This window comes from Colius striatus, chromosome 8 (genome assembly GCF_028858725.1).
Source record: "Colius striatus isolate bColStr4 chromosome 8, bColStr4.1.hap1, whole genome shotgun sequence".
Classification (NCBI taxonomy): Eukaryota; Metazoa; Chordata; class Aves; order Coliiformes; family Coliidae; genus Colius; species Colius striatus.
The window spans coordinates 5,422,656-5,449,305 of record NC_084766.1 but is presented as its reverse complement, the minus strand read 5'-3'; the positions used below and the strand labels follow the sequence as shown (position 1 = coordinate 5,449,305).

The following is a 26,650-nucleotide window of genomic DNA, read 5'->3' as shown; positions in this document are numbered from 1 at the left end:
GAAGTAATCAGAGTTACAACCAGATGCAATGTTCACACAATCACTGTGTTTCTGCAAGTGCTACCAGTCCCATCCCTGGGGCTCCTTTTACACAAGGAGAATGAGAATATAAATAGTAACACTAACAAAAATCCTGCAACGGGCAGACAACAGAGGCTGTGTTGTCCACATCTGTCTTCCGAACACAACTGCTATGCTGGCCCTGTGCTAGAGTGTTCAGCAATACCCCAGCAACTAAATAGAAGCTATCACTAGCCATAAACACCTTGCTAGTGCTAGTCAGTACCGTGCTGCAGCTTTGGAATCAAAAGTAATGAAAACTAGAACTTCAAAGGTAATAAAATGTCAATTTGAAAAATTAATTAACAAGAAATCTCCATAAATGGAAGTCTCAAAAGCCAACAAGCAAATAGCATCGAGGGGTTCTGCAGAATTCCACACCAGCAAATGGGTAACATGCAGGGCACTGCTCAGTACTTACTGCTTGGGAACACAATTATTTTCACTCACAATGAAAAACCTGCTTCTGAAGCAGCAAAAAGGGAAGGAAATGTAGCTCAGTAATAAACATTCGTTGTATTTTCTGCATTTTAGTTGCTCCTGTAGTCTCAGCTAAATATAGAATTTTACCAGGAAATTATCTCTGCAGCTGGTAACTGGTGGTTGGATTTATAAAGACCTCTAGGTGCATACAGCTATGGGGAAGGGGTTGTGGAGGTTCTCAAAAGTATCTACTGTCCAATTCACACTACTTTGCCTAGTAAAATGCATTACTACCTTTTAAAAATCCAAAAGCTCATCTGTCCCCTCCTTTAGTTTCTTTAAAATTTTGACCCCAAGTGTTTTGCCCTGGGTCATAACACAAGTCAACGGCAGCGTAAGTTTGTCTCCAAAGCCACTCAGGTCTCATATAACAGCACGGGAGCTTAGACAGAAATACCACACTCCAAATAAACTTACATTAGATAAATGCTGACACAGAGGGATTTGAGTTCAACATGATTTATATTCACCTCCATGCCTATGAAAATCAAGCCTCAAGAAGTTTGGAAAGCAATTGGTCTTTAAAATAAATGTTATTACTATTGGTGTTTATACAACATATGCCCTGTGTTTCTTCAGAACGATAAAATCCTCCAAGAAAATGCAGATCACTTCTGTGCTGAGCTCAAATTAAGTATTTCACCTTCAGCATCTCTTTAAGTTGTCACATTAAATAAATCCACTCCTGTGAAGAGGTCTGCTTAAGGTCTAGGAATTCACCATCTAGTATAAGAATCAGCAAGTGACATCCTGAGGGCTCAGTCAATTTGGGGCATTACTTGGTTTTAATGACTGTCATCTTGACTAACATAGCAAGGGCCAACATGAATACTTCAGAAACTATAAATGAAGAGTTGCTGCCACTTGTATTTTAATGGCAGTTTCCCCACCAAAGCCAGAACAAAGATGCAGCTGCTGTTCGGGGGTGCACACCACACGTTACCCAACACGGTCCAAGTGACAGCATATGCAAAGCAGATTTCATTGTATTACCTCTCCTGGGTACGGTCTCTTTATGCTCTGTATAGGCAAAGACTGAGGGCGTGGGCCTGGGTAGGCTTGCTGAGGCATCCTCTGCCCATGGGTGCTGAAGGGACTCATCCCAGGAGGTCGAGGCTGATTCATGCCCATGGGCGGCCCGCTCATGCTGGAAGGTGTCATTCCCGCTCCCATGCTCGCTGGGTTCATGTTGCCTGGCATAGAAGCAGGGCCACGTGGACCAGGCTGGTTCATAAACTGGTTGTTGTAAGCCTGAGTTGGACCCATCTGGAAAGAGGAACAAACCTTCAACGGAAGAAGAAGAAGAAAAAAAAAAAGAATAAAATGCGACATGCATTTCAAACGGGAGGAGGGAGCTCAACAGGCTTTGGGGGGAGGGAAGGAGGGCAGCATTTATGTCGCATTTTCCTTCAGTGTTCTCCAACACTTGATGGGCGGTGATGTTATCGACAGTAAAAATTCCCTGGAGTCGTGGAAGGCACAAGAAAGGAGGACAGACATAGGGCCAAGGTGAGCAATCGAATGCTTTGAATTGCCTAATCTATTACTGCAAGGTAACAGGTTAGGCAGCTGGCTGGGAAAGTGCAATTTCTGAGACACTGAGCTTTTCCACATCACCTAGCCTATGGACCCAGGTACTTCAAAACTCAGAGATGGTAAGGTAAATCTAAGGAGGGGGGAAAAATAACCTGGATTGATATAAACCTTATTTATTTTAAGGAAAAAATCTTACAGAGGGTCATGACATGCTGGAGGCTGTGGATCTCCAGAAATGCATGTCTTGCATAGCTGTTCTCAGAGACGACGTTATTAAAAAGCAAATCTCATTTCTATCGCTGTTTCCTTGTTTGAAAGGGGAAAAAGCCCAAACAACAAGCTGTAGTCAGCAAAATAAGCAATTACACAGGTGCTATAAAATGTATTCTAAGATTCTGGAACATTTTACTCAAGTTTAGAGGTTCACAGGGCCAGTTGAAGCAGCAATAATCTATCACATCAGGTACAGCCATAACTTTGGGTAAGCTTCAGGTTTTTTAAAGGAGTAATCTCCAAACTACAAAATGCACTCAGGCAAGACTTGTCAGGGAAAACACGAGAGGCCAGCTCACACCTACACACACACATTCCAGCAGTTTCTCATAAGCATTTATAACCATGCTCATGCACGAGAAAAAACCCCACAGGAATAAATAGCGCAGCCACCCTAATAAACAGGGGAGTGAGGAGGGCTACCCAGGTCCCTGTAATGGTTGGGATCAGGCAGGGATGGAGACAGAAGGGTTATGCTCTTACCGGTCCATATTGGTTCATGTCCTTGTTCTGTGTCTCCTGAAGGGCTGCCACAGTGGCCGTGGCCGTGGCTGTGGCTGTGGCGGCGGCAGCGGCCACGGCAGCGGCGGCGGCAGCCGCAGCAGGCTGGGTGAAATCGGCGGGCGGCCTCGTGTGGGGGGGGATCCCCATTCCCCCCGGGGTGTTGGGGCCTCCGGGGTAACTACGAGGGAAGAAAGGAAGGAAAAGAATTAAGACGTGCCTGGTGGATTTTGTTTTGAACGTTGGTGTGATTCTCATCTGGAACTGTTCCAAAGCTATGTCGCGGTGCCTAATGGAAGCCAGCAGGACGGGGAATCGGGTGTGTACATCAGGTACAAGTGTTGCTCAGGTGCAACAGTCACAGAGCCGCCACCGGCACTGCAAAGCCCCACTGTCAGTTGTTTCAGGGGCAGGGAACTGCTCCACAGCCCAGGAGCTTACTGTGAAGCTGAACTGAAATCCTGAATGTTGATGCATGCCCTGGTGCCCAGCAGCGTAGGAGCAGATCACACAGCAGCACGAGCAGAGCTTCCTGCACCACGGCACATCCGCCTGCCTCAGCCATGAATTATGCCAAGTGATCCCAGCGTCATCAAAGCACTTCTCTCTGAGCCTCAGCACAGGGGCCAGGAGAGCCCCAGTGCCACCAGATCCTACGCAAGGCATTTTGCAGTTCCTACCCAGCTCTCCTGTTCATCACAGGATAAACTTAGCTGAACTGTGCCTTTCCCACTCCCAGACGTAACTATGTTTATAAATATGGACCAGTACACTGTGCCCATTTTAGAGATGTTCATACCAAGCTACAGAAACTTTCTGACTTGTTCAAGGTGACTCAGTAAATCAGTGGCAGAGATCACCGGAGAGGTAAGTTCCCTGTGTCCCAGGCTTATATTCTTCACACTAGACTGACTGTTAACAGCCTTTTCAGCAGGTTCACAGAGGGACCATAAATACTGGCTTCAGTTAAGTGCACTTACCCCCCTTGTTTACAAAGCATAGCCACAGAAAGTCAAAATGTAACAAAACCCAGGCTATTAGTTTTGGCTTCTTTCACTAATGCAGCATTTACTTCACTGAAACAAATACACAGCTTGACCATCTCTCTTCACAAACATCTTCACCACCAATTATTTTCAAATTCCTGCTGTGGAGAAAGTCTTTTGGCAGAAATATCCCTCTGCATGGGAACCTACTTTGCCTCATACTCAAGCTTATTCCTCCACACACACGTAGAAATTATACCATCAATATCTTTCACATCCCGGCCTTATTAAATGTTAATCATTCCTAAGCCTGTGGTCTGTTTGACAATCTCTCTTAATTAAAACTTTATTTTGGGGGTTTGTTAGAGCTAATTGATTGACCTAAGCCATTTCAATTTACTGTGATGAATTTCCCTGCAGTTTGGGTAGCTGATTTCCAAAGCTGTAAAAGCAGTATGCACTTCAGTTAACCACCATTAAACAGCTACTGAGACTTCCTATCATTGAAATAAGCCCAGGACACTTCTGTTGGGTCACTAAAACAAGCTTCATCAACTATTTACATCCATTTTCCGTCTCACACAAGTACATCTTACCTGCCACCAAAGCCTCCACTTCCAGGGTAATTGGGTCTCCCATACATGCCCTGCTGTATGTATGGCTGAGTGGAGCCTGCCTTGGCTGAAAACTGTTGCTGCTGTCCAGCAAACTGAGGGGAATTGATTCCAGGGTTGCTGGTAGTCATCCCAGAAGCCACGGGGTTTCCTGCTGGGTTCATAGGGTTGTTAGCATTTGCCATTGGATTTCCCAGCACCTGTGAAGAGAAACGTGACAATAAGGGGCTGTACCTTGAACTACATCAAGCAAATTGAGCTGATCTGCTGCAATTAAAACATAATCACCCTGTACTCTAAACTCTAACAAGCATACACCTTGTTGATGTATAGGTGCAGATTCCTGGTGGTTTCTCCTTTTGTCATTTCCAAACAAACGAGTTTCTGCTCTCTACTTGTACTTCACAGGACATTTTTAAGTAGATGGAAGCCAAACTAACAGGCTTATGCAAAAAGTTAAGACAAAGATCTGTTAGAATCGTACTCTGTAGGTGATAAATTCATCTGTACATGCTGCTTCTTTTTCATGTAGGGCTTGGAAGTAACTGGCAGATAATTCAGTGTCACTGGCATACTGCAAAGGGTATAAAGATGCAAAAACTGTGGAAGAATATATGCAGTGGCTTAATGTGATCTTGAATTGAACTCTCTTCAAAGTGTATAGAAGTCTGCCTGTTGTTTTCGGTGCTTCTTAGATAAGAGTCCTCTGTTCTGTATTTAAAAGGGCTTGGTTTGCTTGTTTGAAGGATTTTTTCTCTTCAGTTGAACCAAAACTGCCACGATTTCCACTGAGATGTGGCTGTTCACAGACCACCTGCATGGAGATCTGTCTCCTACTTGGAGACAAATTTAGCCATCATGACTTTTTCACAAGATCAAATCATCACCTTTGGGAGTCTGGGAACGGGACTTGGTGAGCCCAGTTCATTCCCTTCCCTTGGGGAGCAAGAAGGCTTAGGGGAAACCCTGCCATTCATTTCAATCTGCTGTGAACAGCTACAACCAAGCGGTTGTAGCTTTTTCACACAGCGGTTTCCCCCTTCCCTTGCAGTCATTCTGAAGGAGTATTTTCTTCTCTTTACTAAGGCTTTTTTGCACATTCCTCTGAAGTACCATGAAGAATTCGAATAACATTAATTATTCTTATGTTAGAGCAAAATTCCGAGTCTTGGGGTTTTTTCTCCTTTCCTTTTGCCTTTTTTAAGTGTGTGAAAGGTTTCCACAACAAACTCTATTTCCATTTTCTGACCTGGGTGTTTACTTGGGTGTTTCTCTCCCAGGTGAGGAGTTTCTTTTAAGATGTTAAAAAGAAATCAAGGATAATAAATCACATCATAGATCCTGTAACCATTTCCTCTCTTTGTTTTTTTCTTTTACCACAGCCAGTGCTTACATATAACAGCCATGTGAGGATCTAAATGCCTTGGCCCCTGAACAATTTCTTTTTCAAATGGCTCGACCCATTAGAATTTTCTTGTTCATTTTCTGAACTAAATTTAAATTATAATTAAAAGAAAAAAAATCTACTGAAAATTTTGGATGGGATCTAATGTCACTTGATTTGAAAAAGGTAGAAAAGACAGGTTAGATTTATGTACCATTTGCTCTCATTAAAGATGGTGATGTGTTTAGAGCACTTTACCTACGGTGTAAGAAAAGGCCAGACTGTCTGAGAGCTTGATTTGTGCCACATCCCTCAGAGAGCACACTTTCACAAATAATTGGCATCTCCTTCATTAAAACTGCTGCTTCCTTTTTTTTCCCAATAGCAAGATTCAATATATGTTGCAGAGGGAAGCAGAGAAGAACGGAGAGAATCAAATCCAGTCAGTATGGCTCTCACCTGGACGCCAGGAGCTCATGCTTTTGCTTCCATGCATATTGAAATGTTTTTGCAAAGTAAGGCCAATATTAATGGGAGAGGCTGGAAAGCCCTCAGCCTCTAGCAGGTAGTTAGCACCTCAGTGTGGGTGTAGACTTGGCACTGGATTTTACCAGCCCACAAGTAGGACATGACCCCAGGTAAAACCAACACTGTCATTTGCTGAATCTAGCTAGAATTTTTGGTTTTAATAAAACAACTCCTCAAATTCCATCTGAACTTCCCAAGATGTTTGTGATTACCCTAAAAGCAGGCTTTTAGTCTTGAGCAAAATACGTGCTAAACCCAAGCCTGCCATTTGCATGAAGCTGGAGGAGTTATTGGCTCAAGTTCTCAGACATCTCCTTTCTGAAGCCACCAAAGGGGACATGACTGGAAACAAAACTGTTGCACTGTGTACAACAAAGAATACAGACACCCTTAGCAATTCCAAGAAGATCTTAGAAAAGGCTTTCCATTTTGCAAACAGTAGTGAAAACCCTGTATCTAGAGGGGAAGGAGCATAAAAACAAAGCTTACCTGGCTTTGAGAGGTGTTAGTCACACCCCATACTGTGGTGACCACTGATAAAGAGCCTGGAGGCTGGTTGGTATTTTGCTGCCAGGGAACAGAATCGTAAGGGAAAGACCCATCACTGTAAAAAGAAATATTTAGGAGGGTGAGATTTTTGGAATTTAAACAGTGGCAAGTCGCTGTCAAACTAAGGGATTAACACCTGACATCAGCTTAACTCTCCGCTCCTCCTTCCATTATTAGCCCAGTACTGAGACCCATAAAAGTTTCTTTAATAGCAACATGATCATACCAAAACCACACAGAACAAATGAATTCCTTAACTATACTGAAGCATGAGCTTTTACCATAGAGGTCTGTTATCAATGAAAGTAATAATAAACTCAGGGGCAGAGTTTCCAACAAGGGCACCGTGCAAGTCGCTCAGAAGCCCTTGTTTTTTTGCAATCCATCTCAAGCTCCTCAACAATCAGCTGCCTCGTATCAACTCAATTAGATTTGGAGACCAGACTGTAGCTCCACTGTCTGCACTGCGTCCCCAAATGGCCAGAAAAGCCTTTAAAGGAATAGCAACTCAACATCATTTTGAAAAGTAATTTGTAATTCAGAGTGTGTTCTCCCACACGATGGATAAGCTGCATGCCAAAAACAGTATTAGCTAATCAGCATTCTAGAAAATCAACTGCAGAGATACAACACATCTTTCAGATAAATATGTGGATGTGAGGACTGGGTTTTTCCATTAGCTTTGTCTGCAGACACAGCGTGTATTTGTCGCAGTACTTTCTGTACGCAGGGTAAGTAGATACACTTTTGGTGTAATTAATGAAATATGTTGGACTTGGTGGAAGTAACTATCCATCCCACAACTGTAAAATATATTCTACTTGAAATCTGCTCATTCTCATACCGTTAACTTATAAATTAGAGTTCTATTTGTATAAATGTACACATACACACATGTGATCTTTCTTCATCTAGATACATGTACCATTTAACACACACAAACATTGCTCTTACAACTCAATGGCATCTGAAAACAACGTTCATATCAACACCTGCATTTTCACTTGGACTACCAGCTGTTGTTGGATTTCTCCACAGGGCTACTTTGCCTAAAAGATCTGTCCAGGCTCTATGAGTGCTTTATCCAAGTGCTCAAAGCCTGAACCACACAATGCCACAGAACTCACTCACACAACACGTGGCGATACAACCAACGAACCAAAGCCCTAAAAAGAGCTCTGTGTCACAGTGAGGAGCTGACCCTCCCATGTCCCCAGACAGTACTCCAGGCTTGGGCCACTTCTCCTTCCTCTTGTGCTGTGAGCCAAAATCAAGGACTACCTATGTGTTCATTCTTTAACCTGTTCATAACACCTGGTGTAAATCATCTAAGAACAGGAATTGCATTGCACAGAGTGCACATGTGTGATAAAACCTGCCCATGTCCCAAGAAGCATATAATCTGGTAACAGTAACTGTGCAAGGGAAAATGGATCAGTGAATACATTTTACCTGCAACTAGGAAATTTCAAACAAATCCCACAATGCTGTGCCAGCACAGCAGCACTGTATTTAGAACATCACCATGAATTTGAACTGACCTATTTGTTTCAAAACACCCAAACTGAATTAAGCACTTAAATCACACACACACACAATTCAATTAATTGAATCAGGGAAAAGAATAATTCTCCCTAATCAATAATTAGGGAAAATTAATGGAATCTAGTAATTCTCTATCAGATGCTTGACATGTTTATGTTGGCAGCATCCATATAAAATGATGTATGAATAAGAGCATACTTCACACCTTGCAATCGGTATGTTCTCCTAGTCTGTTTTTCTTTAAGTATTTCCTCTTAGAAGGCTGGAAATCTTGCCCCTCTCTTTCAGAGGCTCACACAATGACTTCAGTGACTAATATTTGCAAGTGACGCAACGCTTCAGCAAGTCCGCTCCACCAACACGGAGACAAACGATGACTAACCCAGAATTTGTGACAGCAATGAAGCCTTCCTCTGTTTTTCTGCTCTGAATGATGCCTCCTACTTTACTTCCTTCTCTGACTGGTTTTGATGATGTCTGCTCTGTGTTTTGTTTGGATATTTATGGTACATATGAGTGTTTTTATACTTCAATGACTACAAAGAAGCTCTCTCCATGTCATAAGCAGTGAAAGGACTCCCTGCAGCCACTCTTCTCTATTCCCCACCGATGTGCTGTGGACAGGTAATAAAACCTGAGGGACAAGGCAAATATTTTGCAAGTGTTTGAGTAAATAAGAAGGGTAATGACAGGCAGAAATCAAACCATGGAGTCATTGAAGGTTCTTCTAATGCAAATATGCCGTATGGTTTGTACACGTACTTGGACTTCGAGCTAGAGATGCCTTAAGCTGCTGTTTAACAAGTTCTAACCACATCTTCACCTTCTTTGCCCCCAAGGCATGTTTCTTTTACCTATTCCTCCCCTTTACAGTACACATAAGGGATTTCATATGTTATTCATCCACACTTTACAATGGTGTAGTCAGAGCCATTTGTTTAGTGGAAGGCTGCACTGGGTTTTTAAAGACTATACAATCACTTCATCTAATTACAAAGAAGAGTAAATTACCCAATTATTACTGTACTACAGTTAAAACAAGTGACACCTCAAGAAACCATATTGCTGACGTATGATGAAAGCCTCCAGCACAGGACCCAGCATAACAAACAAAAGCCAGAGAAAACAAGCCGGGTACGGATTTGTTGAGAAATAGTCATGGGGCACATTGAATCCAACATCATCCAACACAGGGCCTAGCTTTAAATGCAGATAACAATATCAGAAACCATGGTGGCACCGAATAAGTGATAGACATGCCTTGCACAACACCAACTTACACATCCTAACATACTAGTCACATACTCATTGTGCTAGATGGCACTTCAGTCTTCACCTTAGTTACCCCAATTCCTGCCATGCTGGATACAATACACTCTCCCTCCTTCACGTCACAGCTTCTTTGGTTTCAAGCAGTAGGAGATGCTGAAACACATGCCACTCAACGAGAGGATTACTTGTCCCTCCACTTCAGTCTTTCAACTTGTGTTTCTGTCCTTAAGAGAACCCAAAGGAATACTCCCAGCATCAAAGGAAAATCCATGTAAGTACCATAGTGAAATGTGATCAATCCAATTCTCATTTGCAAAAGAGCAGTGGCTTTCTGCTGTTATTATACAGAACTGTGAATGATCCTGAAATCCCTTTCTTTAAACTTGAAAATGGCAACCAATAGAGAAAGAAGCCTCAACCTCTCCAGCCACAAGGAAATGCTGCCCGTGACATTGTTCCTGTTGAATGGTACAAGGGTAATTAAGTCTCTCACTACACCCTGGAGGGCAGTGAGTCAGTTTGGGCTCAGCTGGAGTCCACTAAAAGAGTATTGACTAAATTTGTAATAGTGTTAATGAACCCATACATACTATTGGTCAGCATTAAAGGCCAAACAGCAGAAGAAGCCATAGAGCAAAGAAGAGGAGACAGAGGGAAATAACTTCTCAAACCATGGTGTAGCGAAGTTGCAATCAAGGAATAAAGAGGAAGGATTTCTTTGCTGCTGGCAAATGTACCGAAACCACCAGTAGCACAATGCTCATGTCAGAGAGGTACATTGGTACTTTAGGTCTAAACAGTTTCTCTTAATCCCAGTCCTAGGAAAACAGAACCAGGCAGATATCCAATCCCTATGGAATAGTTACAGACTTCAACACAGACTGTTAGATAATGCTAATAAAAGTTGCTTAATAAAAAGTGAGCTCTGTACAGTAAATTAAAACTAGTGAGTTACTGGAATTTCTCTATGATTTGTGGTATTATTTGAAACTGCTGCATTGTAAGTATGCTTGTGTTATCGTTAAAGCCATTGTTTGTGCATCTGATACTCTGTTTACGTGTCTTCATTGATTGAGGAAGGAGATGATTTCGTGAAGTATGCATCCCTAGAGCATTGGTACTTTACATGTACTGGAGGGTAAGAACTGGAATTGTACCTTCCCAGTGATTTTCCACATTGCTCGTTGAGAAGGCCAGGTGTCTAAACCACTACTTTTATAAAGCATCTATCTCCATTTTATACACTGAAAAATCTATCAGCTACTGCAGAAAAGCACCAGATGCTGCCCTTCTCAGAAAACCTTTTCACTCCAAGCAGTGGCATCAAGTTTCCCACAGCTGGGCTCTCAGTGGCTAGTTTCCATCTTACCCTCAAGCCAGCTATCCAGGTTTTTTTAACACTTCTGAAGCACAGTCATCCCACCTGACTGGTAGTTGACACATACACATAGTCCACACAGTCTCTTAAATCTACTGACTCTATCGTAACTTCTTCAGCTGGCTCCAAGATGAGCAGGTAATTGCTGGTGTTACAGTGACTGTCATTTCTCTCATGCCATGTCATTTCTTTCTGTCACCCACAGACACCTAGAGGAGAGCATCTGACGAGTGAGGTGTCAGAGACCTTCTCAGGCCAAACACACCTTTGCAAAATCAGAAGGGTCCAAATACAGCCCCAACTTGGCACACCTGATCTGTTCTTGCCCATCAGCACTTCTCTCTGCCTCTGCAATGGCCTCTGGGTGCCTGTGTGCTCAGGGTGCCCAGCACCCTTTGGCTGTATTCTTGGTTGGAACCTCTAGGTGACACTACTTTAATACAAACTAAAACATAACAACTTCCAAACAAGGCTCCTTGCTCCTGCCTCACACCTCTTTTCCCCCTAAGACCTCATATGTCTGCAGTGGAAAAACACCACAAATCCCACAGCCAGAACAGGAAATAAAGCCCTGGGTAGCTGTAGCATCAATACATATTTCATGCCCATATTGACTCACAAGTCAGGCAGCTTAGCCTCTTTCATTCAGGTTTAGTTTGTGCTTTACTGGGATTTCTTGAGTGAACACCATTCACGTAGCTTTAATTATTAACATGGATTCAGTCAGCAATCCTTTTTGATTAGGGCACCACCATAAACTTATTTTAAACATACTCTTATTTAAGAAAAAGAGCGTTTTGCATGGTGCAGTGCAAACACTGAATTTGAACCGCCTTTTTGGTGTGTTCACATGAAAGGACGGGAATGAATTTCACCATTTTAATAATTTTCATATCAGTATCAACACAATCTAACAACTTCTTTAAAAATAAAATCCCAAGAACAGATGGAATACTATTAAGCAGCTTCTTGCAACACTAAAATGCTCCAGGAAGGACTTTTCCCCATAAGACAGGAATCCCTTACAGAATCACACAGAATGGTAGGGGTTGGAAGGGACGTTTAGAGACTACCATCTAGTCCAACCCCCCCAGCCGAAGCAGGTCCACCTAGATCAGGGGGCACAGGAACATGTCCAGGTGGGTTTTGAAAACCTCCAGAGAACAAATAACAGATTGACTGGATTTCTTTTTATTTAGTTCTTTATTTCTGGTCAAATTTTGACTGTAAATATCTTTGGCCTTGACTACTTATCCAGGAGAAAAAAAAAAGTGACACCTGAAAGCCGAAGTTTGGTTCTGCTTACCAGTAATGACAAATATTTCAAAGATCTGCTTTTGTTTTCCTTCTAAAAGCCCTGGACATTTAGAAGGAAACAACTGACTTCCCATCTTTCACTGAGATTTTTTTTCTCCAGGGGAACAAACCCAATTCCTTACCAGCACCATCAACACATGCACTGCCTTCATATGCCGAAAGTCCTTAGCCAAAGCATTTCCATTTCAAGACTTAAAACTAGTTTTCAGTCGAGTTAATAGATATTAAAACACATTACTACTGAAAAAAATCCATAATACAATGTTTAACCAAGTTATCCCTTGACTTTTTGTGCTATTTCTTCCACAGACTGTAGAAAACACTCTACACAACCTGTTCTCTGTTCACAAGGAGGAAGACGGCAGAGCAAGAAGACACTCATGTAGAAAGGACACAAAGCCACTTACAGTCAGCAAAGAAACATGAAGACACATTGTAAAGAAAACAAAGAATAACTGCCTCTGGACCTCACACATGGACATAGAACTGTAACAGCTGGAAAAGACCTGTAAGATCATCAAGCTAACTAAAAGCCCACGTTGTCTACAGGTATCCTAAGGTATTTACACTAAAAAAAGAGGATGGTGTAGTAAGTCTGGATACTATTACTGGCTTTGGATGGCCAGCAGGAATGTACTTTTGACTGATGCTGCCTATGTGATGCACACCCTCCTCAACTGCATTCCTCTATTTAGTAGTATTATTTGAAGAAGTTTCAATTGTATCACCACAAATTAAGGTTCCATCACGTATTTCACTAAACAAACAGTAAGACAGTCCCATCCAAATCACTGGGTGTTTCTGTGTAATGCAGAAGGGGAAAAAAAGTCAATTTGGAAGCATTCTGTAAGACTTTATTTCCCTCTACTTCTTAATGGCGTGACTCCAAACTTTCAGATCTTCAAAGTCTGCTGTTTCCCTCCACTCTTTCCAACTAGATGGAATACATTCTCTAACTCTCTGAAAAGCCTCAATTCTCCTAACCCCAAATGCATAGAGGATCCCTACGTAGCCCTTCTCTATCAAAAAAGAATTACCTCAAGTGGTGTTTCCGTACTGGATGTTGCCTGTACCAGGCTATGAGCAATATAAACTGAAGAGGAAGATTGAAAGTGGTTAGAAATGTCATAATTCACTGCAAACCAAAGGAAGGCTGTTTTCTGGCAAATCATCTGAAAACACAGAAGCATTCTGAACCCGTTCTAGGTGAGCAAATGCGGGTGAAGCAGTCAAAAGGTGAAAGCAGCAAGCCATTTATCAGCTCGGTGGTTTGGACAGCACCTGCAGCTAGCAGGTGGCTATCACCCCCTGCCTCTGCTCTTTTAAATACCAACACACATTTACAATGACCGCTCATGCAGCCCCACACAGATGCAGGGTACAGCCACTGGTGTGGAGACTAGGACAGCAGAACCAAGCTGTCAGTTCAGCAGGTGGTAGGAAGTACCTCTGGAAGCTGAAAGCCTTTAACTTTTTCTTCATAGTCCTGACAAGGCCTGTGAGGCCTGGATGACTTACGACTGCACAAGGTGGGAAAGCTGCCTTCCACCTCACATCGGGCTGCTACAGGTCAGGCTGTGACAAGCTTGCTGCTGCTTCCTGGCACCTCACTCTGCACACAGGCTCATCAGAGAGCCATGCCTGCAAAGTACTACGTTGCTCAGCAAGAGTTAGTGCATCCAAATCTAACCCCTGACATCAGAAAAACGCATCAGGCCAAACAATTAGCTTATTTCAGAACTTTCTGAGGCTGTGAACACTCACACCCCCCCGCACACACACACACACAGAGTCCTACCACGTTACGGATCGCATCTATGTCCCCACACACACGTGTGTGTGTGCGCACGCACGCACGCAAAGATACAGAGATATCACAACTTATTTCTGTCCATGTGGAACAAAACCCACCACAGCTACGCAGGTAAGACACGAAAATGCTACTGAGATCCGCTCCTGCCTCAGAAGAAGCAGAAGGGGTTGCCACCGTCTGACATTATGGGACTACAGCATCCATCTGATCAAAGGCAAAAAAAGATCAAAGCATCACACCCAGTTCTATTGTCACACGAGTAGACCATGCAAAGCGTTATTACAGCCACAAAATCCACCGGTAGCAGCCCTGTTATTAACATGCCACCTGTTACCTTTTTTCAAAATGCTGAAATTATCTTATGATCGTTTTCAGCTTGACAAATGCAGTTTAATCTTTATTGCATCTCACAGCACAGACCTGCTTCATCCATGTCTTATTTATCTCACGTGTGTCGGAATGCAACCCCGAGCCCTCAGTCGTTCCCCCCCCTCCCCGCCACCAGGCATTCCTTCTGCTCTGCTTTATCAATATACCTGGGTTTCCACATCCGACTGCTCCTTTACAATAAAAAACACACCCACCCAGTATTCTACCATTGCCTGTTGCCTTGGTAATCCAAATGCCTGGGTACTCGCTGATTATCGGCGAATGAGACTCTCATTGTTCACACAGCAGCGCGTCTGCTATGTTAATGTGAGATAATGGCAGCCAGAAGACTCCTTTTGTTCCCAGCTTTGCTGTTTATTCATAGTGCCTGGAGGTCAGCGACTGCTACAACAACCGGGGAAGGAACCGCTGAAAGCGTGAGCAGATTCCACTTCTGCTTTTGCCTCTGAGACAGGGGGAAACACGAGCAGCCCCGCACAGCGAGAAGGGCACCGGGAGCTCTGCAGTCTGACTCACGCAAGGTGTAGCAGGCGGCTAGGAGGAAGATTTGATGGACTCGCACTTCCGAGATTTTAGATGAAGCTGATTTACGCTCCCCGACAACAGAAAGAAAGAAAAAAAAACCCACCAAACCCAAACCGCTTTCTTCAAGAGGCGCGGCGGGGAGGGCGGGGGGAGGGAAGGGAGGGGGACAGCACGGCACCACCGCAACTCACGGGGAGCCAGCCGGGCTGGGGGCTCGGGGCACGGGGCTGGCCGGGGCGCCGGGGGCGAGCTCTGCCGCGGGCAGCGGCCGGGGCCAGGGCGGCAGCGGCTCCCGCGGCGCCGGCGGGCTGGAACCGGCGGGACGGGGCACGGCGCGGCGGCCGGCGGCGGGGGCGGCCGCCCTTCAGCCTCCGGACATGCGGCGGGGGCGGCAGCGGCCGGGGCAACCCCCGAGCAACCCCTGGCCGGGCTGGGCCGGGCTGAGCCGGGCCGGGGCAGCCGCCCAGCAGCCTCCGAGCATCCCCCGGCCGTGTGGCGGGGACGGCAGCGGCCGAGCCGGGCTGAGCCGGGGCAGCCCCCGAGCAGCCTCCGGCCATGCGGCGGGGACAGCAGCGGCCGGGGCAATTGACTTGGCCGGTGAGCGACGGCCGCGCTCCGTGGCACACACCCGGCTGATCTCAGAAATGTCTCCCCCAGCTGCCTCGACGCTCTGCCTGTCAAAGTTGTTTGGAAATGCTGTTGCTGACACAGTGACACGGGCAAACAAACCATCACATCCCATCTCCCCTGACGCGGTAAGTGGGAACGGAGAGCATAAACAGATTGTGGTACCTTCCCCGCATTCTCAGCTTGGTGGAGGTGAGGCCATCCAAGAAGATGCCCCGGCTGCCCTGCTGTTCCTCATTCCTGGAACGGCCCTTTCAAGGGAACAAACCACTGATTCCTGCTATAGCACTGCCAGTATCTAATTAGCGTCCCCGACCCATCTGCACAGGTTGTTGTTGATGTGCTCTGTCTACTGAGCAGGCTTTGTTGTCACCTCTAGTGAAAAGCAGTCAGGATTCCTTAACAGGAATTTCTAACCCATTTTGTTTTAGGTAAACCACTAGAAAAGCCCTCCATCACTGCAAATAGTAATGACTGTTTCTGTTTTTTTCACATTTCAATAAAGACTTTGAGAACCCAAGTGTATGGGAATAGGAAGAATAAAGAAAGGACAAATTTGTGTATCAGGAATTCACTCCTTTTGTAATCTATATGCAAAAAAACCCCATCCTGTGGAGGGTCACATTTCTATCTAAGTGAATGAATGACAGCTATGTGTAAAGAAAAGGCATCATGAGAAACATCACCTTTTAAACACAATACACATTTGTGTTCTTGTTACCAAATTATCCCAACCTCCCCAAAATCTTCAAAGAAGATAAGACATTTCCCATCATTCTGCAGTGGTTTGTTCTTTTTTTTTCCCCCCACGCCACTGTAAATTCAAAGCATGACCAGACTGTGAGAGTCTCTCCCTGCTCAGAAGCCATGTCACCTCCCGGCAGGGCTGGCAGCCTGTGGACCCCCCCCCCCACCCCGCACACTGCACCTCACCCCGCCCCCAGCCACTGGCCAACCCTCTCTCAGCCCCTGTGTGCCCCAGCCCTTCCCAAAGGGCTGCTCAACCTCACAAATCTCACAGGTAGGGGATCCCTGACTTGATTCTGACGTTTCCTATCCAGAGGTACTCAATCCAGTTAAAAGACTCCTGAAGACTTAGAACGAGTTAGGTGAAGTACAGCTTTCAGTGTCACCATGCAGTTATCACACTGACAGTCAAATCTGTAAAAACTAGGGGTGTTGCCACTGCTGTATGATTTTTAACTCCAGTGCCATCAGAAATGAGTTGGTTTTATCGAGAATAAGCGACAGAGGGAACCTTTCCAACACACTGGAAGAGGAAAATCACTTAGACTCAGCATGAATCACCTGCTTCTGAGCTGCTGCCCTCGTGTAAAGAGCGTGATACTATCGTGACTGTCACCAAAGAGTGGATTGCAAATGATCAGGCATTTTCAGGAGGTGGATGCTCCATATGGCCCAAGCACGAGAGGGATGGTTGTCTTTTCAAACATGTTAGTTACCATATTTTAAACCCGAGCATTGACAGAGCAAAGCCTGAGAAGGTCAGATTTTGCCTCAGTCAGCAGCCATACCTTAAATACTATTTGCCTAGTGTTTATCAGGATTTTTAAAAATATCAGCTGACACTCTTTGATTTAAAATAAAACTCAAAAAAAGCCCCCACAAAACAAAACCTTAAAACTTTTTACAGGGTATATACAATGCTTAGAGGAAAAAATATAGAGCACATAACACTTACATGTGTTTACCAATAATCACAAGAGTAGTTCCATTGCTATGTATTATTCGTATTGCAACAGCACTCACTTTGACTCTAATCAATACAGAAGCCCTATTTTCACATCTGTGCAAGGTGCTGTACACACAAGGAAAGGTGCTCCTTATCCTATAACCTTTTACCAAGTATGTAAAGAATACATATTTGAAGAGAAGCTAAGATGCCCATTACTGGCTTCAGAGATCATGTCCTGGTCTTTCCTGTTCCCGCATGAACTGACTGCAAACTTATGTCACCTAAAATGAAATGCAGGTTTTTTTCACATGAAAATATTAACACATCATCAATTCTTTACTAGAGGGTACCCATAATTTGCTTTTAGCTGCAATGTTCTTTCAAGCTTTTCTTTCACCTCCTCCCATAACAAGCGCATGTGTTAAAACTAGCATCAGTAGTTTCAGCTACAGAGTAAGATGGGCAAAAAAGTCTTGGGAAAGTACTTCGAAGCAATTAGTTTTTTACAATGCTCAGAGAATCAGGGGCATTACTTAGTACTCTTATGAACAAATCTTGAAGGCATTTTTCTTTAAGAAATGGTACTCCTGTATAAACATTTTGGGATTCTGAACTTTCCTCTTATTTTCTCCTGATGGTGGACTTCAACATTTCTTGACAGAAAGGAAGACAGAAGAAAAAGACAGGCTGCTCCTGCAGAATCAGGAGTAATACAGGTTGCTTTACTGGGTATGTTTTCTTATATTCGGATTTACCATCTGTTCAATCCCTAATTATATTTATTCCACAACTTCACAAGTAGAGAGATTAAAAGGCTATGAAACAATCTTCTCTCTCACGTAAAAAGTTTTGAGTTGTTTTGCAAAGACTGTTCCTGTGTGCCACTGCCACACGCAGTAATGAAGTGATCCCCGCCTTCAAACGGATGTCTTAAAACACACACAACATGCTTGTTTTCCTAAAAGTGTGTATATGCTGCATCTGACCCTTCCCTTTAACCATTTCTCTCATCCAGACATCTTTAAAGTGACTGTCACTGTCGGTCAAAACTGCCTATGACGGCAAAATTGAAAAGGCTGCCTTTGCAGAAACTCTTGACACTGTTTCTACTGGTATATTACAGCCAGATTGCTCCTGATTCTTACGAGATGATGTAAGAGACAATCCTAACCACCCAGTAAAAAATTCAGGCACAGAGCTGTCATTCTTTTCCAAGAATTCCTACCAATGTTGAAAGTTCAGCTCTTAGTAAAGTTTAAATTGGAAGAAAAAAGGGACAAAACAAACACTAAAAATGAGCACCCTTGTAAAGCAAGTCTAACCAGTAAAAGGTATTTATGGCACTTGCCTGAACATAAAACAGTAACGATAATAAATAAAGCACCTACCATAATATTGAATTACTACTTAATTTGATCTACTGTTTAATTTTCTCAAAACCTCTAGCACTAAGTAATTTGTGATTAAAATAATTTTACCTTCATATTTTTCATCAGCCCTGACTGCCACATACAGACATTACTACCCTTTGGTCACTAACTGCAAGACAGCTGGCAATTAATACAGAAGACCAAAATCTGGAGCAGAAGAGAAGATCTAAGAACCCAAGGAAGGCTCATGGCAACATACCAAACTGCAACTCACAGCTGTCTATTTTCAAGTGGTTTTGTTGACATTGTAAGCTCTACTACTACAAAATGGGAAGCCTCCTGGGGCTTGTATAGGTTCAACCGAACTAGGGTGAAATTCCTGCTAGGACTGATGGATACTGTACCCATTTTAACCCAGATTCAATTTGATCTCCATGTAAAGGTCCATCATTTCATGCAATAAAGTGTTAAGGATGAACTTGATCAAAGCAAAGGGAGTTGCATGATGACAACAATTTCTACTTATACAACAGCATTTGCCAAAGTCCTTAAACTCATGTGCTGGTTTTGGCTGGGGTAGAGTTAATTTTCTTCACAGTAGCTCATATGGGGCCGTGTTTTGCATTTGTGTTGGAAACACTGTTGCTAATTCACAGATGTTTTACTTATACAGCACCTGGTGTTCTTTGTTTCTTCCACCACCACACCAACAAGTGGGCTGGGCACAAGAATTTGGGAAGGGACACAGCTGGGACAGCTGCCCCAACTGACCCAGGGGATATCCCAGACCATATGATGTCATATCAACATATCAAGCTGGGGGGAGAAGGAAAAGAAGGATATTCAGAACAGGGATATTTGCCTTCCTAAGTCCCCCTTAGGCTGCTGGAGCCCTGATGTCCTGGGGCTGGCTGAACTCCTGCCTGCCCATTCCTTGTTTTGTTTTGTTTGCCTATGTGGCTTTTGCTTTATCTATGAAACTGCCTTTACTGTAACCCACGAGTTTTCTCCCTTTTACCCTGTGATTCTCTCTCCCATCCCACTATGAGGGGAGTGAGCCAGTGGCTGTGTGGGGCTCAGTTACTGGCTGGGGTTAAACCACCACAATTCATTTAACAGTAAAAGAAACAACCAGCCACCTTGAGTAGTATCTGTTATTATAGACATGATGTCAGACTGCAAAACTACAACATTCAGAAGTTAAATTACTCTTTCCAAGCTAGAAAGCATGAAATTTCACTTCTATGCACAAGGAAAGACTATCTATCCTTAGACAGCCCACAGACTATCTATCCTTAGGTCTCACATATGTCCTTTACATAGGACTTGAATTACAAATTATACTGGATTAAGGAGGTGGATAGGTCTCATACTGGTCCTTCAGTACAGCAGTGAAGTTTACACACATGAATCAGTCAAAAAGTCTCAAAATACAATGTTAAAAAATCCCAATTAAAGAAAAGAAAGCCAATGACTCTCACATTGGAGTTGGACCTGTTACACTGCACTGACTTAAAAAAAGATACAAGGTTGAGGGGCTTTTTTGAGAACCCAGTGTTCACAAAGCACAGGGGTCTGCAGTCCAACCAACTGCCCTACATTAGGAAGCAGGTATTTAGCTGGATTTTTGTTCTATCTGCTACATTTCATCATTCTAATGAAAAAGTAATTCAGAAATCAACACAATACAGCTCCTACTCTGAAAGCATTTCCTGCATGTGTGCGTATCTTTGTGTGGCTTATACTCTGTAAGTGCATTTGACCAACAGTATCATCAAAGCTCTCCTTGATCTGTCTACTTCAGTTGTCTCCTACAACTCAATTATAAAAGGTTGTCCCTAAAAATGGGCCAGACTTGAATTCCCTCCAGCGTATGTGCCCACAGTTTCTTACAAAATGAGAATATGAATCCCTACATTTAGATTCTTGTGATCTATTCTTGAGTCAGAATTTACTTTAAATGTTAAGCCGAGCCCTGTTTCAACTTTGAGACTAAGTAGCTGTGTTTCTGCATTGCCAGGTACCTTGGGATTCTAGTCCCTGACTAGAGTTCTGAGTAATTTTGTTGCTAGTAAAAGCAATGTCAGAAAAAGCTCTGTGCCAAGTATTCAAGATAGTCTGATCACAGAGGAAGGAGAGGGGATTTTTTTGCCTAGTGATATTCAGCAGCTGACATACATCCTATATTCCCTCTGTTAAGCTATGTAAGGTTCTTGCATGTGCTCTTGGTTATTCTCATACAGCATGCAATTCTTTTACAAAACTTGAAGTAGTACCTTAACTTTTTTGTAAGAAACACAAAGTATACTTTTAGTTGTTTTGAATTCACACAAAAACCTTGTGAATTAGAGATAAGATACAGTGAACTTTCATACTAAGCCTTTGACCCAAATGTAATCTAATGCAAATACGAATATTGCTTCATCAACATCTTTGTCGCTGAGATTGTACTCAAGGGCTTTTCATCTTTTAATTCAAACACACAGAAAACTCAGTTGTTCTTCACCCCATACTGTCTTGTAGACTGATCATCAAACATCCATGAAAATAAACAGTTCTAGTTGGAAAAAGAAGTTGGAGAGCCACAAGCCATCTCATTCTAATGTATCAGCTGAGAGATTTTGAGCAGTCATGGCTATGGGTAAATGACAGACAAGACAACAGCACACGCTGCAGAGCACTGCAGGTATTCCACATCCCTGAGAGGCTGCTGTGGCCATTAGAGATAAGACGTGATGCCACAGAAATGATGTTTGAAGAAGGGGCAGAAGTAATTTAGAACTGAGTCCCAGTGTCTTCGTCAGTAAAGCATTTCAAGGGCAATACTCGAGAGAAACTGACAGGGACTGTTTTATATTGGGCAGGACGTTTTACTGTTAGGGAGAATATTGGGTAACCCAGTATTGCCAGAAATGCTGGGATTCAGGTTTAGCACAAGAAAGTATTTCTTTTTTGACATGTGACAGAGTTTCAGTGGAAAACTCCCACGAAAGAGAAGAGTTGTGCCTATCTTATCTAGTAACACAGCGCACGGCCCCTGTGAGATAGAACAGCGCTTTCATCCTTACTTTGTAGACTCTAGGGGAACAGAGGCTAAAAGGCTCAGAATCAGGCTCCTAAAAACTACACCTAAGAGAGCGTATACACTGCACCACACTTTCTCTGCAGTCTGGCCACTAATTTCACCTTGGTTTTTCCAAAGCTTCTCCCAGGTGTAAAAACAAGTTATTTTAGAATGGAAGGCTTTCTGTTTATTTTTTAAAGTGTATTTACAATCAGTCATTTCCTAACCATCTGAAAATAGGGTCAATCCAGGTACTCTGAAAAAACACTGATATATTAGCTGTACTACAAAAACACACTTAATTCTCAAGGGCTATAATAAAAGGTATAGTGTTTGCACGGTTTTCCCATAAATACAATAAAAGTAAGGTAAAAAAACCCAATCCAAAACCAAGAGCAGTTTCCAGACTAAGTCACACCTGCAAATGCACTGGTATGAAAATATCCCTAAGTTCCACTCTAACACAAAACTTCAAGTGACTTATGCTACCACAGAACTCAGGTACAAGGAATTTAGTATCATCTACACTCTTACAATCCTTTAGTAATAAAAGTGTCCTACACTAAAATCAATTTATGCTACTTGTGACTTCTTTAATGTGTCACTGAGGGAAAGGAAGCCTTCCAAAAAACTCCGAGAAGCAAAGCATGAAATGAATGTTTAATCCTGTCTACACGTTCTTCAGCTTTTACCTTGACCTAGGCCCTGCAGCCAAGAAATACAAATACTGCTCCTCCATGTAATCTGGTAATCAGAGGCTTCACTTCTTCAGTTTCTTCTAGGGTCCTTTAATGCTCATATTTTCTCTAACCTAAGTGCTTTGTGATCCTTACCTGATGTAAGGTGGTATAGGACATCCTCCCATATATATGGCTTACACATTATACAATTGCTCTATACCCGATACATTTCTTAGGGCATTTCCAAAACAGAACATCAGTGAAATGGTTTTGACCTCAAGAAAAGCCAGTTGTATTTAAACCAACAGCAGGAAAATGTCTGGTGAGACACACATTGCAGAAGTTAATCTGTAGGGCACGACTGGAAGTTTGAAAGCATGCCCACTTGATCTGAGCACAGATTTGAAGGTGGAACTTCTTCTGCAATAGCAAAGATAAAACCTGAGTTTTACTCCTTTCTCTGGCTACAGACCCCTGGCTGTTTGTAGTGTGTGAAACAGTGTACCTACTTCCATCAACAGTAACAAGCACTTAAATGTATAGATGTCTAATGTGGTACACCTGCACAGACTGCCACTCCTACAGACACGGCCGAGACTCACCTATGAGAGAGGGTGGGTTTCATGGAGCTCATAGAGTTCATGGGGGGTTGCATGGGGAGCTTCCCTGGAGGGTCGTTCTGCCGGCTCTTCTGGTGGCGAAGCAGCAAGAGCCGTCCCAGCTCCTCACACCACGACGAAAGCAGCGCTGTGCAAACAGGAGACAACGACAGTGAGTGCACGACTGAGGCCCCGGCACAGCCCGGCGCAGAGGCGAGCTACTCAAACTGGAGGCACAAGCTCAACAGACAATCCCCAGGAGGAAAAAAAGCTCGCCCACGAACCACCACTCATATTATTATCCTATCAAATAGAGTCTGTAATTGCCCTACACTATCATTATAATGTTTTTACACAAGTTACAAACATTCTGCACAGTCCAGGAGGCACGAGAGAACTTGTCTGAGCTGAGAGGCATAGAGATGAAGAATGGATGAGGCACAAGGACATGGGATAGCTGTTGTGAGCAAAAAACAGACACAGAAGAATTCCTTTCACACTAACAGAAATGTAACAAAAACATACAGAAGAGGGGAGCAAAGAACAACCAGATCTCTCTTCTGTTCAGCTATTTTTGTGCAAAAGACTAATTGGGGAGGCGTGAAGAGAAACCCATGTGCAGGAATTCATTTCCAAAACTGCTATCAGCTACCAGTCTTGAATAGATAAACAGGAGAGGCCACGCTCATGTATGGATACAAAGTTAGACACTTAAATCTATATTTGACCCAGCACAACCCTTAAATGTGTATTTCCATTATGTGCCTAATCTTCTGGTCAATGAGGGTAATTCTGTGCTTACAGGAAAACCATGCTTGTGAACTATGAAGACGCAGAGATTTCCTAGAGGAAGGAAAAGCTTGCAACTGCCTCTGAAGACATGAAAAAGATCATTATGTCTGAAAATATGGCCTCTCCCCTATGCTGCCACACTCAGAGAAGACCAGACCCTTCTAGGGAAGCCACCTAAAAGTGGGGTGGCTTTGCAGTAAGTGAGGCCACGCAAAGTGGCGGGGGTGAAATCTGGTTTCCATGAGCACACCCAACCAAGACACCCCACAAGACAAGCTTCCAGCAACACCTGAATGAGCCTCAAAGATGCCTGTGTAACTCCAGCATCACAAGTGGCTCTGGTATAAAGTCACCAAGGTACAACATGGTGAAGAGTTACCTCGGAACAAAGTACAGACCAACTGCAAAATTCTGTAGCTGAAGAAATGTTCTCATGTGGAAGCGCTTGGGGTTTTACCTTCTTTAAAGTATGCTTTACAGAACAATCAGAACAAGAAAATGCTTAGGTTGTCATTTTTAACTAAGTGCTTTCCTGAGCTGTTATGAACCGAACATGAATAAACAGATTGCACAAGTAGGTGAGAGCCAGGAGACTACTCAAAGCCCAAGCTGCCACAGTGGTTCAGAGCAGGAGAGCTCTACACCTAAGCTCAGGCTTCCTGGTTTGAGAGACAGGTGCAGAATTCTCTAAAACGGAGGATTTTGTTTTCATGGCTTATTTCCCCAGTGGTTGTCTTTTCACCGAAGAGCAATCACTCCGCAGTGACAAAAAGAGGACACCGCTTCTTTATGTAACTAAATATGGTCACTCGGAAATTGTCAGCCTCACATGCAGCCTACAGAAAGCATTCCCCTGAGCTCTGTGAAATCTTCCAGCAATGAGTGTCAGTCTAAGCTGTTTCCCTATTAGCCAAGGAATCTGTCAACAAGCATTTGATCAAATTATACTCACCTTTTATCCCTGGCATATCATTACTAATGTGCCAGTGACAAAGGCCCCCCTCCCCCTTTCCGAGCAGCCTGCAGATGCAAATCCCCACCTCGCAGGGCTTCTCCCTGCACGCCACGGCCACTCCAGCTCTGAGAAATACCAACAAAGTGTTGTGCTGCACGCAGCCATCACAGAGCCAGGCTGGATGCTGAGCACTTCCACAGCCGGCTGTAATTACCACAGCATTAAATGGAAACCATCCATCTTAAAGGAGGCTTTGATGGCAGGAGGGAGATGCTCCTTCTGCACACCTATATGCACTCAATAAATAAGAGAAAAAGCACCAACCCGATGGGTCTGAGGGCATGAATCTGCAAACAAAAGCCAAACCTGCAGAGTAACTCCCAGAAAAGGAATATGCCAATGAGACAGCACTACTCTGGTGAGGTGAAGACAAAGATCTTGATGGGTTACTATTACTACCAATATCCATCTATAAAGGTGAAATGTAAACTGTCAAAGAACAAAGAGGTCCCCAAGATAAGCTAGATGGTTTCGTCCTACAAGTTATCTGGAGAGGACTCATGTTTTTAGAAACTAAGAGACTGCGGGTATAAAACACAGCAAATTTACTCATCCCTATCACAGCACTCATTACGGAGAGGTTTAACCTTTCCTCCCCCGGGACATTCCGACTCATGTACCATGTATAATAATCGCTTTCTTCCCTGCGTCGCTGTTTGTGCACAGAATGAAAACAGAGCTGTTTGTAGCCGCCTTAGGAGTTACCAATCCCCCTCTATCATGTTCAGCAGGAGCAAGGACTCTCTAAAGGAGACTGCTCTCCTCTGCTGGAAATGCTGGGGTGGCCTCCCTACACCTCTGCCCCATCCACCTCCACTGCTCTGCTCTCTGCTTGGCAAGATGAATATATACCCCCCTACACACATCTGGTACAGCTGGCTTCTGGAGAACATCACTTCCTGGGCTATTCAAGCAAGATGAAACAAACTCAAAATGAATTTACAGATTACACTATTCATCTTTAGTGTACTTAGTTACTGCTTTTTATGCTGACAGTATTAGGCACATCTCGACTCATTTACACTCAAAGCACGAGAAATTCAGTATCATACTATAATGAACAGATAAAGCAGCAAGCACAAAGGACAGCTACAGATGGTGCCAACAGTCAGTCTCTCCCTCTCATAGCACAGCCAAGCAGCTGCTTTTTCTCCCCCCTCTGCCCCTCCTCCTTGTACAACAGGAGCACAGATTTTGCAGATGGACCAGCCACACCGTCTCTCGCAGCCTCTTGCTGCGGCAGTTTAATGATCAGATTTAAATCGTGTTCCTGTGCTGCATTGCTACACTGTCCCTTGCATGTAATGATGTGGCTTTTCCTGCTTAAGCTCAAGTCAACTGTTGCAACGGAGGGAAAGGAGAAATCCCATGCCCCCCCATGCCCCCACACGCAGCCCAGGTGTAAAGCACAACCTGGTTAACACAGCAGAATCAACGTTTTCAACCCCTGTTCAGTCACCGAGGGCTCTGCCAGCTCATGCCAAAATACGCATAATAATGGCAATCAAAGGACGTGCTGACAGTTTAAGTGTATTCACACATTTATTTGGCTTAAAGGGACACACTCTGGGATGATTGGTGCAATATTTGACCTACTTTTCCCCATTTGCAAAACGTGTATCATTCTTAATGGCATTGCGTTTCACTTTAAGC

At 43.6% G+C, this 26,650-nt stretch overlaps 1 protein-coding gene across 6 annotated transcripts in view; it reads right to left on the bottom strand.

Annotated features, from left to right (window-relative positions):
- ZMIZ1 (zinc finger MIZ-type containing 1) overlaps window positions 1-26,650 on the bottom strand; it is a 337,359-nt gene that overhangs the window by 28,862 nt on the left and 281,847 nt on the right. For 5 of the 6 annotated variants that reach the window (XM_062001159.1, XM_062001160.1, XM_062001163.1 and 2 more), the window contains 5 exons: window positions 23,194-23,338; window positions 6,855-6,969; window positions 4,436-4,653; window positions 2,836-3,034; window positions 1,537-1,827 (listed from right to left, as the gene is read on the bottom strand). In XM_062001159.1, the coding sequence (XP_061857143.1) occupies window positions 1,537-1,827; window positions 2,836-3,034; window positions 4,436-4,653; window positions 6,855-6,969; window positions 23,194-23,338 (968 nt within the window). The remainder of the gene's footprint in view (window positions 1-1,536; window positions 1,828-2,835; window positions 3,035-4,435; window positions 4,654-6,854; window positions 6,970-23,193; window positions 23,339-26,650) is intronic. The other variant, XM_062001162.1, reaches the window with a different exon arrangement.